Source organism: Dryobates pubescens, chromosome 25 (assembly GCF_014839835.1).
Source record: "Dryobates pubescens isolate bDryPub1 chromosome 25, bDryPub1.pri, whole genome shotgun sequence".
NCBI classification, from domain to species: Eukaryota; Metazoa; Chordata; class Aves; order Piciformes; family Picidae; genus Dryobates; species Dryobates pubescens.
Window position 1 is genome coordinate 9,881,677 of NC_071636.1, and position 17,629 is coordinate 9,899,305.

At 41.4% G+C, this 17,629-nt stretch overlaps 1 protein-coding gene across 1 annotated transcript in view; it reads left to right on the forward strand.

Annotated features, from left to right (window-relative positions):
• Positions 1 to 17,629, forward strand: part of TMEM132C (transmembrane protein 132C) — a 220,752-nt gene that overhangs the window by 121,093 nt on the left and 82,030 nt on the right. The window contains exon 3 of the mRNA XM_054173119.1: positions 712 to 858. Coding sequence (XP_054029094.1) covers positions 712 to 858 — 147 coding nt within the window. The remainder of the gene's footprint in view (positions 1 to 711; positions 859 to 17,629) is intronic.

Below are 17,629 nucleotides of genomic sequence, written 5' to 3' on the forward strand. Positions count from 1 at the left end.
CATCACTAGATAAACACAGTTAAGTTTTCCACAGGACATAACAGTGGCAGAAAACTCCATCCTATAAGAACATTTCTAAGTTATGAGGTCTTGTCTTAACTGACAGCTATATTCTCCTCAGGCTGGAGAGCTCAAACAGAAATTTCCTCGGGAATCTGTCAGAGAGGGATTTTTCAGGCAGAAAAGAACAACCTTTCCACTGGTAACTAGAAGAATATCATATGGAATAAAAAGATGTTATTTAAAAACCTCCAGGGAACTATTCCTCTGTGGAAAGCTGAAACACACATTTGTCTTGGTAGAGACGAACTGAACCTTCCTGAGTCTTTTGTGTTGGGACAAGTTTATCTTTGGGAGAAATTATTGGCAAAATAGAGAAAAGACTCTTGAGTGCAGGTTTTCCTACACTTCATTATTCCTCATCATAACTCCAGCCTGCTGTTGGCAGAACATGTAAAGGCACACAGCTGCTTGTGTCCAAAAGAAGGTCTGCCTTGACGGGCTTTTCCAACCTGCATGATTCTCTGATTCTAAGTGATATGTTGTCTTAGATCTGCCTTCCTGACCCTACTCTCATATTAACTAATGAATTTAGAGACGTATCTAATACTCGGCTTTAAGGTGATGCGTTAAGGTTTCCATACTACATTTGGCAGATCGCAGTCCTGAATGACTCTCTTGTAAACTTTTTACAATTGCTATTTCCAACAGGGCAAAGGTGAAGAAAGGTGTGAACATTCTCAGTGCAAAGACAAGTGACCCCCGGCAGTGGGATGTGAAACAAGAGGTGGGGAATGGTGGAAAGCACTCAACCACGACAGTTATTTGTCAGAGGATAGCACCAAGTTCAAGGAACAGGTATGAAACCTCATATTCTCAGCACATTAAACTCATTTATATCCATGATTCCATTCACTGGTTGAAAGACTTAGGGCTCATATTACCACTACTCAAAGCTATTAAACCTGTAGCCTGGAAATCTGGAGATACTTATGTTAACTATGGTACCATCTGCTGATCTATAACAGGGCATCTCAGTTTCCAGGTAATAAAATTCATCAGTTTAAATTAAAAAATGAATCGAATAGGCCTACATGGGGATGGAGGGCAAGAGGTGTCATTTTGGCATGAATATGAATATCCTTAATTTTAAAGGTTTTTACTGAAGGTAATTTTTTGGCCTGATAGTTTTGACCTTGTTTCTCTGAACATATCACAGCCTCTGTGGCTGGTTCATCGAGCAAGCAATAAATTCCTCCACAACTTCCAGGCACCGGTACAGGATAATTCAAACCTTGCAGTATTTAAGTGTCTCTTATGTAATACAGAAAAATCCCCTTTTGCAAACAATTACTTCTTCCAGCACTGGAGGTTCCTGTGCTAAGCCATTCACTGGTAACTGTCAGAGGCAAAGCAGTGCACTCCAGGGAGCGCTGGTATGAACTGGCCTGCCAGCGCCTGCTTTCCTGTTTAATGTGTTTTTACTGAGACTTGGTCTGGTTATTTCACAGACATAAAAGCAGTGCTTTTTTAGTAAGTATGATTGTCTCCTGCAGCACATAGTAAAGTTGTATATTGCAGCTTTCAGTGGAAATTATTTTGCTCTTGCAGGGTAGCATCTTAAGGAATTCTCAGCACTTTTGGGGTAGCATCTTAAGGAATTCTCAGCACTCTGCTCTACGTTGGTCTACTCAAAGCATTTCCTTGTACAGATCCCAGCAAAGCCTCCCTAGTGCTATGCTTATTATTAGCCTCAAACCTGGGCTCATTGAAAAGTATCATAAAATCTTGGGTGAATGCTGGGTTGCTTATTGCTTTCCCATGAAGTTGTTTTGTACTGTCTTCAGGTACAGAAAAACTGAGCAGATTCTAACATTTGTATTCTGTGCCCAGTCAGAGTGCCTGGGAAATATTAGACTCCTGTAAAGTGTGGTAATTTCTCTTGTCATGAGCAGCTCACTGATTCAATGTATTTACTCTTGGTATCACTGCAGTTAGTGAGATTTGTAGGGCAGAGTCTGGGAGAGGGGAGTGTAAAGGGAAAGGAAAAATGTATCTTGAGCCTGACAGAAGTAAAAAAACCAAACCAAACCCAAAAAACATTTAGAAAGGGAGAAGATGGCTTTAGGACTCTGCAACTGCAGAACTGTAATAGTCAGGTTGTCAAACCCCAAATTAAATTTTCTCAATCCAATTTGCATAGAGTCTAATTAACCCATACAAATATTTTTAGCACTAATTATGCAAATAAAAGTCAATGTTTTAATTAATACCTTTTCATTTCTCTATGTAAATAGTTGCTGTCTTCTGAAAGCATGATAAACCTGGCCTTGATTGAAATGTTTATGTACCAGGAAAAGCTGGATAGGGAAACCTGGGCATGTGTGTATTGAGATCCTAGTGGAAAAGTCTACAAGGTAGTAGGCATTACAGTGTCACATGGAGCCCTCTGTGCAGAGCACAAATATTCTATTAAGCTAATTTAATTTGGTTGAGAGTTGCAAGTCCCTAATGGGATCTTTTGATGCTGTCACCAGCTTTTTTTAGTTGGGTGATGTGCAGTTCTCTAGCAAGGTCAGCACAGGTGTGAGGGTGCTCTTCTGGGGTTCCAGCATCAACACAGGTTCATTTTCTCTTTCAGCAAACCCACCAGCTCATAAATATGTTGGTTAATTTAAGAAGAAAGAGGTGTTCCCCACTGTCTTTGCAAAAGAGCTTCTGAAAAGCAAGTAAATGAAAGTTTGTAGTTCTTGAATGTTTTATGAACATTCCCAGAGCTTGTCAAGACCATAGTAAGCTAGTCATCTTTACATGACCAGTTATTTCTAGTACAGCTCGGGGAAATAGCTAACATGAAAGGAGAATGGGAGGTCTTCTACACTTGGGCCTTATTCCTCCGTTGCAACCAGCAGGAGTAATTTGGCTTTCCCCTTGTATTGTCACACATTTCAGTTAGTTGTGAAGTCCAAATATTACTTACATTGGTAATAGATTCTCAGTGTGTTGGAGTGCTGCCTCCTACAAACTGTTTTGTGGTAGCCAGATAAAACTGCATCCAGGATTCATTCTGGCCATAATGGGGTGAGTGATACAGTGAGTTGTCAAGCACATGGACAGGAAATTCTGGCCTTTCTCTGTCTGCTCTTAGTTACTTGGAAACCTCCCTGATGCACCATGGAGAACCATTGCCCTCTTGCCTCTTCATGTCCTTGGAAACAAAACCCTATACTCAATAAAATTATTCCTTTCTGTTGCCATGTTGCTTTGCTTTTCTTGCATATTTCTACTATCATTAGTGTGTGGATATAATTACATTGTAAGCACTTTGAAACAAGCAATTTCTATCTGAACGCAACACCACTTAGAAGCTTGCACATTAGATAAGTACTAAAAACCAAGGGACGTATTTTAGATACATCACATCAAGAATTGTTTGCCATTACATTTTGACAATTTAAGTGGGTCACTCTTTTTTTACTTTTTTCCTTTTTTTAGTAATATTTCTTCTCTTTGCATTTGTGCTGCTAAAGCCAAGAGCCATAGCTTCTTAACTTAGATTTATTCAGAAAGACTTTACCGCTATAGCAAGTAACAGAAAACAGCTTGAAATCAGCAGTGTTTGTGTGCCTGATAATGCAATTTGTGCTGAGATTCAAGTAGCTATTGATGAGAATAACAACAGTGTTGATTAGTGAAAACAAGTCTTAGACTACTGCTTTGTCACTTGTTTTCCCTTGTTTCTTTTTTCTGGAGGAAAGCTGGTAGCTTTGAAATGTGTCCTTGGGGTAGATCATAGGATCACAGGATGTTGGAAGGCACCCTCAAAGATCAAGTCCAGCCCCCCTTGCAGGGCAGGACCATAGAATCTAGCACAGGTCACACAGGAACACATCAAGATGGGTCTTGAAAGTCTCCAGAGAAGGACACTCCACAACCTCTCTGAGCAGCCTGTTCCAGTGCTCTTTGGCCCTCACAGTGAAGAAGTTCCTCATGTTGAGGTGGAACCTCCTGTTCTGTAGCTTATATCCATTATCCCTTGTCCTGTCGCAGCGTGGAACAGAGAAGTGCCTGTCCCCTCCCGCTTGACACCCAGTCCCCAGATATACATAAGCATTTATTAAATCCCCTCTCAGTCTTTTCTTCTCCAGACTAAAAAGCCCCAGAGCTCTCAGCCTCCCACCATAGGGCAGAGCTCAAGTCCTTTTAATCATCCTGGAAGCTCTGCCTTAGACTCTCTCCAGTAGATCCCCATTCCTCTTGAGCTGGGGAGCCCAAAACTGGATGCAATATTCCAGGTGAGGTCTCACCGAGGCAGAGTAGAGGGAGAGGAGAACCTCCCTTGATCTGCTGGACACACTCCTCTTAATGCACCCCAGGATCCCATTGGCCTTCTTGGCCACAAGGGCACATTGTTGCCCCATAGACAGACTGTTATCCGCCAGGACTCCCAGGTCCTTCTCCACAGGGCTGCTCTCCAGCAAATCACCTCCTAACCAGTACAGGTGCAGTTTATTATTCTTTCCCAGTTGAAGGACTCTGCACTTATGATGAAGAGAGATTTTTGGTTATTATTAACCATTTCCAAATCTTAGTGTTGCTTCTGTAATTTTCGTGTGGTTGTTTCATGGTATACCACATCTACCCTGAGAACAGCTTCAGTGAAAAGGCTTTATTCTGGATGGGCACCACAGGGTGTAAGAGCAAGTGTGATTTTTAACCTAAGTACTTTTTATTTGGTTTAAAATGATTATTGTTGTTGGTTGGTTGGTTTGGTTTGGTTATTTGTGGGTGGGGTTTTTTTGTCGTTCATTTGTTTTACTGGCACACCTCCACCTGCTAGTGTGCTGTCAGCATGGGTTAAGGGTAGGAGCAAGGAGGGCTAGGGGAATTTCTTAAACTGGCTTCTCTGCTAAAGCCAGACCGTCCTACAACTGCACTGCCAAGAACTAAGCAGCAGTGACTGGGACTAATTTAGGTCTAACTCCTCTTGCCCCTTCAGACCTGGAAGTGGGCTGGAACAGGCTGCTTTCAGACTGTTCATGGGCTGCTATTTCTGCCCATGCACATTGTACTTCGGTTTTGGAGGACTGGAGGCACCCAGTGCTTTTGATTTCTGTCAACAGACTAGAGAAACTGAGTGTGGGAGAAAGAAGACATTTAGAAAAACTGACATAATGGAAAACTGCTGTGATGTAGCACTTTATCCTCTTGGCCTTGAACCTTTTGAGAGGCCCATGGGCTTACAGCTCTCCAGCCATCTGTCTGATAAAGAGGCAGGCTTGGGAAGAGTGCTTCCAGATGTTATGTTTATGTTTCAGACTATGTCACAATCACTTATTCCCTCTCGCCACATGCACACACATATTTTTGAATTTGTTTCTTTCTTTTAAAGGCTGTCTGGGTATCATTTCATTCACATGGAAACAGCTAACGATGCTACCAGGTTGTGTTTCATATCATCAGGACTTGGAGGGAAGCAACAAATCCATTACAATTCTGTGCAGGTCTCTCCTCTGTCTGGCAGCACCATATGCTTCCGAAGGATGTCAGTGAAGTGAATTCTCTTGTGAGTGTAAAAGTAAAATGTACACCTACAACATGAGTCAAACTTGAGAAGCTCTAAGTGGTGCAATGTGTGTGGCTGGCTATACCTGAAGACAGTCTGTGCCCAACATGTGGACACAGGGAAGAACGTTCAGACATTATGGGCAGGGTAGATGTTATTCATTAATTTGGAATCTGGGTCATCTTTCCCTGGCACAGTTTTGGGTCAGAATGGTTTGCGGAGCTCAGCAGAGTGGCAGTGGTGTCTGCTGACCTCAAAACCGTGCAGAGGACATGATTTTCACGAGGGCACAGATGTTTGGTGGTGACAGGTCAGGATTTTTTTCATTGCTGTTGTTTATCCTTCCGACTGAGACAGGATCAGAGCCGAGATGGCCCACGCTCTGCTCTAGTAGTAGACGATGGGGAAGTTGTATACATCTTCATGAGGTCACATCTACGTCTGTAGAAAATTATTTGTGCAGACTGTGGAGATGAGAGCAAGGTGTCAGCAGTGGCTCTCTTTTACCATTAAATCCTGAAACAGAAACAGTTTCCACTAATTTATGAGGAAGTCACATGTGACCAAGCATTATGGCCTCCTGAGCGTTTTGTTTTAAGCAGCATGCATATTTTGGTGCAAATTAGGTGCAGTCTTTTTGGCTGCTGGCAAATTACAGTGCAGCCCTCAGAGATTTCAAGGTGAATCATTCTTGTGATGTGCATCTGTCTGCTTAAAATGACACATGGGAGTGTTTGCATGTAGCTGTCAGTAATAGTATCAGGAATAATATAGCTAAGCCTTTACCTACTGCTTGAAAGATCCTCTTCCTCCACCCTTTCTCATCTGATTTCCTGAATAATTTATCTCTACCTGCTGTCTTTGCATTTTAAGATTTCTCTCTCTGTTAGGATGCCTGCTTCAGGTCAAATTAGGGCACAGATGTCTCCAGCATACACTGTAGGTGCCAAAGACACACTGGACATCTGCACATATGGTGAAGGATCAGCCAGCTGAGCCTTGTAACAAAATCTTTTCTAGGGCACAGAAGACTAGGGTTAGAAGGTTGCTTCCCAAAGGAGCCTTTCATATGGCTCCTTTTTTGCTGCTTTGAATGTGAGGAGTGTTTATCTAAGCCTCGAGCTGGGGAGGGAGGAAGGATGAAGAATGTCTCTCGTGTCTCATTCAGAAATAGGCTGTTGCAGGAAGGAGGCGGATGCTCTGTTGCCATTGTTTCACTGTGCTGCAGTGTCCAAGAAAGTGTCTGTACAAACTGTCTTGGAGGGAATATTTGTTTCTTAGTCCTTACTGTCTTACCAGGTAATTGTGGGAGCAGGACAATTTGTTGAACCCTAGGAATCCTGAGTGGGTTTGACTTATTGGGCACCCTTCACTTGCATTAAGGAAGAGTGAATTCTGCAGGAGGCCTCACGGACAAGGACTGTCGCTGAGCCTGAAGGACCCTTTCTTTTCAATCCTTTCAGTAATGCAAGTTCAGAAGGATCAAATTTAAGAAAACTATAGTAATTGTCATAGCAACAACACTCCTCTGTCTAGTTTTCATCTAGCACCTAACACTGTGAGGCCCTGATCCATATCTAGTGTGTTGGCCTTACCATAATCCAAATAAATGATGCCATTATTATCAGTTAGTTGTTTCAGTAGAAATTTGTGTTGAACTTGTCAGCAGCATAAATACCTGCTTTGTATCAGCCCAAGGCTGAGGCAGAAAACCAACAGGGTCTGCACAGGTGTTGTAGAAGACACTACATTGAAAGTATTTTCTCTCTTATCAGGTGTGTTGCAATTTTCTCTCTTCTGTTGGAAACTCAAAGCAAGGTATTGCGATCTAAGATGACGTTTTTGAAAGCCTGTTGTTAGGCACAATTGAAATGGATTTTCATATTGGATTTCAACCCAACCAGTGTTACACTGAATCCTGACCATTCAAAAAATTCTCCAGTAGTCTTTATAGTTAACACAGTATTAGCCAAGAAGTAAGGCACTCCTGTGAGTTTTCCCTTCCAGAGAAGAAATTAATTACTAGATATAAGATAATGAAATACATTAAATGAGATCACTACAGAAGTTCCATCCCAGTTCAAAGAAATGTATTTAATTTTATTTCATTTTATTTGTCCTCATTTATTTATTTATTATTTAAACTTTTTTTTTTTTTTAAATTTTCTTTTTAATCTCTTTTTGAGTTGCTGGGGCTGTTGGGAAGCAGCAGGACTGAAGCACCAAGAGAATAGTCATTCTTCACATATTTCTTGCTCAAGTGAAAGCATCACATTTCTTTGTTCAGCAGTTCTGTATAGTTTGGAAAAACTTTTTACATGCTTATCCAAATCAAATGCTGGAGGCTTAGCCACTGCATGCAATAACCCAGCCTTGCTGAGAAAGCTGCTGTCAGTGCCTTCCCTCCTTTCCAGTCAGGTTGGTTTATTGGTTTATTTCATTATTATGTAAATGGAGCACAGCCCCGCACATATTAAACAGAGTAAGATGTGCAATCATGGAATAACGAGACAACAGCTTTTTATCCATTCCAAATTGATAGATGGGTTTGATAATAACTGTAATTCCTGATGTCCAAGGGAAGATTATTTGTTGGTATCTGACAAAGTAATAATTTCTTGGTGAGTGACTAGAAAACACAGAGTCTACTTCAGCCTTTTACATAGGTCTAAGCATGTGTTTTGCAGAGCTCCCACAATATGCAGTAGGAGAAGCTGGTTATCCCACTTGTCTTCGGCCAAAAGCTGCCGTGTTTCTGCCTCTTGTACACAGTAATCCCAATTGCTTTCCATGTCACAAGCTGTAACTCATAGTGAGGTTATCTGTGCAAATCTCTTTCTGGTGCAGCACATTCATGGGCTGACACTCCTGTTCATTTTTTCTCTTGGCACTTTAAATTGTGCAATCTAATTTGGGGTGAGGTCAGTTCTTACTTGTGTGAGACAGTTGGCATTGCTTGGATGTCTTAGCAGCTATTGTAATGTGGCTTTCGTTGTGATTTGCAGGCAGTGGAAGACAAGAGACAAAAGATGCACAGTTGTGGGGGGAGGAACTTCTGCATGTGTATTTTTTTCTCACACTGTCTTTGAAGCAGAAACATCTGCCAGAAAGCCATAAACAGCTGAGTTCAGCAATAGCACATCATACTGCCAAGCAACTCTTCTTTCCTCTGTAACTTCCAGAGCAGAGGAAATAAATCAGTCAGGCAATAAAGAATGAAGAAAATTTAGGAAGAAGCACCAAAAGCCAAACTTTCTAGAACAAAGTGATTAAGTTATTTGTTAGCATTCAGTGGGGCAAATTGAAATAAGCTTTTTACACACACAAGCCCTCGCTACCGTCGCTGCTTGAGGAATTTCATAATATCAAAACTCAACTCAGGATGCTTAAAAGTAGTCAGGGGAGACCTCTGACAAATAAGCTATGGTCTCATAAAATAGAATTAGATGTTTTTAAACGTTTTCCCAATCTCATGCCTCTGTTGGATCAGTACCAGCTGAAGAGTGGTGAAGTATCATCATTTATCTGAGACCTTTACGTTTCCTTAGACAAAGCACAATATATTAGGCAGGTTTCTGCGCTGGCTTACTGAGATTTAGTTTTTCACTCAGAGTTCCTTTAGTCTGATGTGTTGCTGCCTATTTAAAGTTCAGAGAAATATCTCTTCTCTCTTCCTTTTGTTATACAATACAATAATGATGACTCCTCTATGACATAGATGAAAAATTATTATATAGCTGCTAAATCTTGTAACATTTACAAGTTAAGGAAGGTTGGTAAGAAACCCAGCAGCTCATGGTAACTGCTGACTCAGAGGATTTTACAATGTGTTGCCTGTTCTGTTGGCTCCTAATCCCCGCTTGTAGCAGTGCGCTCTCTCCTGTCCCCACTCCTGCCTGTCGCTTTGGTTCAGATTGTTAGGTTCTGTTCCCAGTTGACCTGTGTGTGTAATTACATCAGTGATGTTACTTGATGTTACTTGTATACCTGCAGTGAGGGATGGTTAAACACTGCTGCTGTCCTCTTCCTTCAGAGACCACATCCTGTGTCTTTTGTTGTTGTACCTCCCACCAGACATAAATAACAGGAAGGCAGAACTTGGGTGGGTTTTACACACTGCATTTTCCCCCCCCTCTCCTTTTTAAAATTCAAAATGAGTTTAAAGGCATTTCATTAGCCTCTGCCATTACATCCATCACATATCCTGCAGTTGGAGATAGTTGTAATAAAAGAATAATTTTATAAGCACTTTAAAATTAACACTTAAAATCACTTGTATGATTGATATGGGGTTTATAGAAGAAGTTGAGTCTCCATAAACATTTGGCAGATTCAACTGTGGTCTTATTAGCTCTGGTTCTACATTGGTTTAGCTCCACTGAGTTGAATGAAATTAATCTAGTGGTCCTCACTTTTGTTGTTTAAACCAGGATCAAGCCTTACATGATCATAAGATGTTTGTTTAAACTCATTTGTAGTATCCAGTTCTGCGATGCCAAACCTATATGAAGTCCTGAACTCCAACAGTCTGCAGACCTGGTCTGTCTGTGCATCAGTCCAGGTGTGTTCCTTCTTTGAGCCCCTCAGGCCCATCTCAGGCTTAGAAAACCTTGCCCTTCTTCAGTTGTCTTCTTAAAAGAAAGGTGTTTGCAACAACTGGGATGCTAACATCTACAGCTCTTGTTCTACAGCTCCAGTATTTCTTTCAGTATTTGCATGCACTCTTGTCTGTCTCCATCCATCTGCTGTCCTCCTTCTGCTATAGCAGTGGGCAGCGTGTTTATTGTTTGTACAATATGATGCAGATTCCTAACCAGTGCCAACACTCCCTCTCTTAATAACAGTAATAAATAATCACCTCCTTTGTCTGAAGAATTCTGTGTCTCTGCCTGAAAATACTTGAGTGCATCCATTTCCTGGGGTGAAACATGTTTGAAACTTCTGCTGGTTCATATGGGGATAATAGTAACTCATTGCATCACTACTAACAGGCCACATTACCAGTGCTTCAGACTGAGTGAAGCAGCATCATTATTGTTCTGCAAACACTTTACAGCATATGACCACTGCTAGCAAACATGACAGTTTGTGTAATTCAAGCTGGACATAGCACAACTCAGCAAACCCAAGGACTGCTCACACTCTGTTCTGATCTGGGTCCCATTCAATTCCCCCTGCACATTTTGCATAGTAGCTAGAGATAATAAATTTGTTTTTACAAACCCAGTAAGTAAAAATCTTTGGCTTTTATAGACAAAGCAACTCCTGGAATCTACAAAACCCTAGCTTGTATCAAAGATCATTGCAGTTCTCCACATGTAGCTGACTTAGACAAAAGAAAGAGTAGTGACTCTATTGGCTTCTCCAAGTCATCATTTGCAAGTTACAATTTATCTACAATTCAGGCTACAGGAAGACCTCAGGTATTTCACATTCTGGGAATGAAGTAAGATTTTGGTTTTCTTCACTATCACTTCATGGTGAATAGCAGCAAATACTGAAATTTTAGAAGGCAACTTTTTTCTATCTATCTATCTCTCTATCTATCTATCTTATCTATTTATGTATTTTTTTGTTAGAGCTGTGCAGTCCCTGAAGTGCAAATCAGTATAGAATTTGTCTAGCTGTGTCAAGTGCTTTTACAAATCACTGTGTTTGAGTTGGGTTTTGTTACATAATTGATGGGTCAGAGAGGACATAGGAAGCGTTTGCAGGATGCTGTGTATTTCCTGACATGTGAACAAGGTAGAGGTGGGCTGTTCTTTTGAGAAGCAGTAGGTGTCTGTGAGTTCTTAAATATGGTTGTAGTCCATCAAATCCCAAACAAATAAGACCCCTGGGGTTCCATTTTGCTCAGCAGACAATACTGGACAATGAGGATTTGTAAGCATGTTCTTTTGTAACACTTTAAAAATTAAAAATGAAAAGTAAAGTGAGGGTACTCTAGAAAAGCTGCCAATGCTTTTGGAATACACTTTATTCCTTAAGCAAAGAAGATCAGTACTGTGTCAGCCACTAGTATACATCAGTGTAGGTCTGCTGAAGCAATGTATACCAGCTTGTCCCACTACCATTCACTAAAAACTCAGGGAACTTTCTTGCTGTTATTTTACCAACATGTAATTTCTTAGGGAAGTAAGTTTATTAAAGAAAAGGGCTGCTTTCTTTGTTGGTAGATCAATGCTGCTTCCTGATTGTCTGCCAGGATTTTGAGTCCCAGCTAAATTTCCAAGGAAGAAACCTTGGCTTCCTTAGAGCAAAAGGGAAAGTGTCAGTTGCAGTCTGATTTTCACCCCAAGTTTAGACTAATTTTTTACTCTTTTCTCCTTCCTTTTCTCTGACACACAGCTCAGAAAACTGGACAATCTCTTTCTAGTGCAAGGCTGTGAAAAGCAGATTACATACTTCCCTTTCATGTGTATACCTGCATACATGATGGTAATTATTACAAAAGGAGTTTTAAGTAGCACCCCATTGATTTTTGGTTTCCAGGCTGCAAATTAATGGACTGAGCATCCACTCTTTGTAATCACACTGGTAGAAATTCAATAATGACTCTGCCAGAGTACTTGAGTGACCTCAGCCACTGAATTCATTCCGATTTTGACTGTTTTTAATGAGGCTGGCATATTTAGCGATGCCTTTGGATGGGTTGAAAGCAAGATGTCCATTACTGATAGGCCAGCTAACAGGAATTCCAATATTTATATCTCTTCTCTTAGCCAAAATAGTTTACAGCTTCTATATGGCCATGCTCACTGAGACGTAATAAACAAAAGAGATGTCTGATGTATGTCTGATTTGTATGAAATACTCTATCGGAACTGCCAGATTTAAGCCAAATCAGAGCTCAGCAATGCCTGCTGACAATCCCCAGAGGAACAGAATCTCTCTGGTTAGTTTAGCAATTGTTCAGCCACAGGTTTAGAGGTTTTAATTGCATTTGATTATAATTTCTGATGACATTTTTGTCATCTCCGAAAACGTGTGCTGGGATGATGAGACTCTCCACTTGGAGATGCTATTTGTCAATTTGTGTCTTGACAAATATTCAGAAATTTAATGAGACTGGCTGGGAAGGAATATTTAAAACCAGATCTTATCTGTTGCTGCATATCTCTCTGGGTATCTAGGCATGGGTAGTTTCACAGCCTGGCTATACCTGCTGTGATTTCCTCACAATAAGCTAGCAAACTTCAGTGCATTGCAGATGAACCCTATTTCATCTCAAAGTAAACACAAGCCATTCCCAAGGGTGCTCTTACTTAGAAAAGTTAAGCTAGAAATGTCATGGCACGTGTAGGGCACTTGATCACTGAGAACTGGCTAGCAACTCAGCTTTTCCTAGCATTAGGTCCAGAACCATCTGAGAAAGGGATTGTTGCCATGATCTTTTAATCAAAGCTATGATCATTATTTTGAGAGACAGCCTCTCCTGCTCTTTTCAGTATTCCTGGGGCTGGTAGAACTGCTGAGGTGATGACTATGAAACACACAGTCATCAAACGTCATATAATTGTCACATCCTTCAGTGATGCAAGTCAATAGAGATTTGTTGTGCTTCACTGTGCATCACATAAAAATTCACCTTCTGGGTATATTAAAAAAATAAAGAGAAGAGAGAAGAGAAGAGAAGAGAGAAGAGAAGAGAGAAGAGAAGAGAGAAGAGAAGAGAAGAGAAGAGAAGAGAAGAGAAGAGAAGAGAAGAGAAGAGAAGAGAAGAGAAGAGAAGAGAAGAGAAGAGAAGAGAAGAGAAGAGAAGAGAAGAGAAGAGAAGAGAAGAGAAGAGAAGAGAAATCTCAGAAAATACCTCCAGAGTCATGGGGCAGACTTCCATTTGGAGCAGAACCCAGAACATTTGAGGCCAGTGGCTTTTACAAACCCTGCTGCCCATGCTGTGCATAAACAGGCTCTTATATAAACGTTTGAAAAGTGTGAACTCTTCACCATTACCTGCTTCCAGAGGAATACTAGTTTCACTGATGCTGCTCTGAGTGCCACACCTCAACAACAGGCCTTGAAAAGCTGTGTCTGTAATTGACAACAGTAGAACTTACAGTTTTGTACTAGCAGTTAATACCTAACTCTCACAACAGAAAGAAATAACCAAGTTTTGAATTTGGAGCCTGCTTCAGCATTCATTGAAGTCTGAAGGTGATCCATTCTCTTTGAGTTCTGCTCTTGATTAACAACTTTGGAACAGCTTGTACTTCCTAAATACGTTGTAAGAAGAGAGTTACCAACTATGTACAATAATCTAGCAAGAAAAAAAATGCAGTGTAAGTCAATGGAAGTGATTGTTAGATGCAGGGAAATTAGGCCAAAAGTCATTCTGTCTTTGTTAACTAAATGTAATTTAAATTTTAAAAGAAAGTATTGAAATTACTACTCTTGAAGGGAATCCAAAAGTGTAATGTTTGTTACTGTTTTTAAGAGAAGCCTTGGGGCTAATATCATAAGGTTCTTTGTACTGGAAACAGCATAGTGCTAAGTAGACTAGAGGTCAAAGTTGTTAGAGAGAGAGAGAGAGATACTTTAACTATATAACTTTTTAGTTTACAGTATATCATATATGCTGTTGGCTTCCTTCTGTGCATTCCTACCCACTAGGCTGTGGAAACAAAGTTGCTTAACATTTGTACAAGGGAATGTATAGATCCAAACTCAAACCTTAATATGAATGAAATTATGATACCTGAAAAGTTAGGTTTGCAAGCCTGGAACTTGAAGCCTTTTCCAGAGTTTCCTGAAAGTGGGGAAAAGTTAACCTTCAAACTCCTTGTAGGACTGGTGTCCCTCTAGTTTTACCTGCAAATGGGTTTCCACATTTATCTGTCTTTATACTCTGCTGTAGACTTATTGAGAGGGGTACAAATCACCTCGCTGGCTTCTCCCTGTTCTAAGCTATGTGCTGGGGATAATGGCCATTATTCCTTTACTTGACGTTCCAGGTTAAAAATACCAAATGCACTCATCTCAGTCCTCCCTCTAGTTCCAGGCAATTTGTGGGGAGGACATTGATGTGATTAATTACCCCTTTGCAGCCGAAATGCACTGGAAGTTGCTTGGGTGACCTCTCGATTATCTAGTGGCTGACGCATGGGAACTCTCCATCACAGGCAGAGCTTTGGCCTGTGCCAATCTCAGGGTCCACAGTGTCAGAAGGAGGAAATGGTTAGTATCCTATGTCTGTAAAATTCACTGTAAGCTCAGTGAACTTTTTCCTAGGTGCCACATTGTGGGATAGCATCCAAACATTTCTTAGTTCTAAGTGTTCAGCCATGGTATCTACCACACAGTATAATCAGCTTTCTGTATGATGTGAAGCTGTTGGTGCTCTGAGAGTGTTGTGCTATGGAAGTGCTGGGTTGGCTGCCACAGGGGATCCAGAAGGAGCCTCAGCAGTGTCCATGTATTAATGATCCATTGTCATTAAGACCATCCAGGCTTGTCTAACACGACCTTCTTTCATCCAGCTTGAGTTTCTATTAAACGCTGATGAAGCCCCTAAAGAGAAGAACTTTGCTCTTACATGAGGTGGCTGCAGTCTCTGCAATTTATTGCTAAAGCTGTGGCAAGCAAGGGAAGGCTGTGATGCTAATTCTAAGTATATACAGTCTTTAGCTCTCTTCCTCTCACCGAGCTTTAAGCTTGTTGCCTAAAAAGTGCCCTTTACAAGAAAAATCTATAGTGCAGCAGAGCTGGTTGATTTGCTGGTGACCTGCCTGTAAGGACTGCATTACTCACTTGTCCTTTCAACATGAAAAGACAGACAGGTGGAGCCCGGGGTATTACTTGGTACAAAGCAAACATTTAAAAAGCACAAAGTTTCAGGTCCTTATTGGTAATGGAAAGTGCTATTTTCAAAAGTGCCATTTGACATTTAGAAGATTAACTGGTATTGACTTCCTGTGTGAGTTGGGCTCCTGAGTATCTGAGTCACTTTTGGAAACTTGAGTTGACCATCTGTTTCACTTAGGCTTTGCAGTGCCAAGTGAAGCGAGGCATAAATACTTTGATGACTACAGTTTGTAGTTCCTACATTTTAAAAAAGCAGTTATTTCATCAGCCTGACACCTATTGGAATTTTCAGAAGTTCTGAGGACTCCAATTCCCTCTGCCTGGGAGAAAGCAGATGTGTTTGAATGCAGCTGGAGTTTGAAAGCAACTCAGAATCACAGAACCACCAAGGTTGGAAAAGACCTCAAAGATCATCAAGTCCAACCTGTCACCACAGACCTCATGACTAAATCATGGCACCAAGTGCCACACCCCGTCCCCTCTTGAACACCTCCAGGGATGGTGACTCTACCACCTCCCTGGGCAGCACATTCCAATGGCGAACAGCTCTCTCAGTGAAGAACTTTCTCCTCACCTCGAGCCTAAACTTCCCCTGGCACAGCTTGAGACCGTGTCCTCCTGCATTTGAAAACCCCAGAGCTACCCCATCACTTCTGGAAATGGAACTAAGGTACTTCCAGGAATTTCTCCTGCCATCCCAAACCAGACAAAACAGAACCTGAAAGCAAAGAGTATTTCTTAATACTGGGTAGAGAAGTGAAATGTAAAATGGCATCCTGAGATGTAAAATGACAGCATGCATAATAGGGACCACCTACTGAAAATTTGTCTATAGGTTCTGAGAATGTGTATGGAGAACACAGCTGAGACTGAAAACACAGGCATCTGGGGCACTGGGGAAGCTGTTTCTGTTACTGGCTCAAACTGAACATGGGCAGGAAAGGCAGATGTGGCTATAATCCAGCTCAGAGAGAGTATGCCAGCTTTTGAGTGGTGCTCTGGCATGGGAGAGAGAGCAAGAATGATTTGGGAAGAAATTGGCATTTTAAAAAAGAGCTCTATTTTGAGCTTGAAAACAGAGAAGACGGAGGAGATGGAAGAGTGTAGGATATAAAAGAATAGGTGGTTTAGAAGCCTATCTTAGGAAAAGTAGTAGCAACATCCATGATATGCCTGAGTCAGGAAGCTATGTGGGTCAAAGCAAGAGGAATGCAGAGAAAGTACTATGCCATTGAAATGGAGAAAGTAAGAGGAGCTGCAGGGACCTGCTCCAGGGTTGCCATGTGGAGCTGTGTTCATGCTGTGCTGAGCATGTTGTGGAGTAGTGGATCACTCCTATGCTAACTGCCCAGAGTGCCCTAGATGTTGTCCATGCTGTCTGAGACAGGAGGGGGAACAGCAAGCAGGGAGACAGCTGAAAGTCACAAAGTTAAGGCAAAATTGATAGCTGTGCTTGGTATTGTTTCTGTCTAGCATAAGTAGATGACAGTCCTCATTCCCAGCTTTCAACCTCTGCTGTGTGACTTAGCAATAATAAACTCTTTCTTTAATCTCAATAAGGATATTCATAGAAACTTTTTATTGCACCTCCTTACTTCAGCTGGAGTTCCTCGCTGCCACATTGGGAAGCTGGGCCAGATAAGCAGCAGAGCAGTCCATCCATCACTGCTTTGATTTTGTGCCTTGAAGGAAATGACTAGTCTAGGGAAAGAGCACAGAACGCAGTTTGAACAGCCATCTCTGGGCTAGATGACATCAGGGGAGGCTCATAAGGAGAGCTCTTGGTGCCCTGGGTCACCTTCGTGATATTTCAATACTCAGTGTTATTTGGGATGGTCTCCATGACTTCCCAGGATTATGTCACCTTCCTTCCTTTTCAGTTTGACTGTGAATTTGGTGCTGCCGGGAAGTGGCTGTCTTGAGAGCTTTGGAGACTGTAGAGAGTTTTTTTGATCAAAGATTAAAGAAACAGCAGCAGCTTCTTACTGGTCCTGCCCTGTGATATCCCTTGACCAGAAGGACAGTGAAACCTGGAAGTCCATATCATTTTGAGCACTACAGTTTATTTTAATCATACCTGCAGTGCTTGCTGGAAGCAGTTCTATTTCGATGCCATTGCATTTTGCAGTGACAAAATTTCAACTGCAATTGGCAAGTTGAAGCCAGTGCTCACTCATACTCCTGAGGGATGCAGATGATGTGGACACAAATTACCAAGGATGATTACAATGAGGTGCCAGTGGAAGCCAGACAGAATGGTGG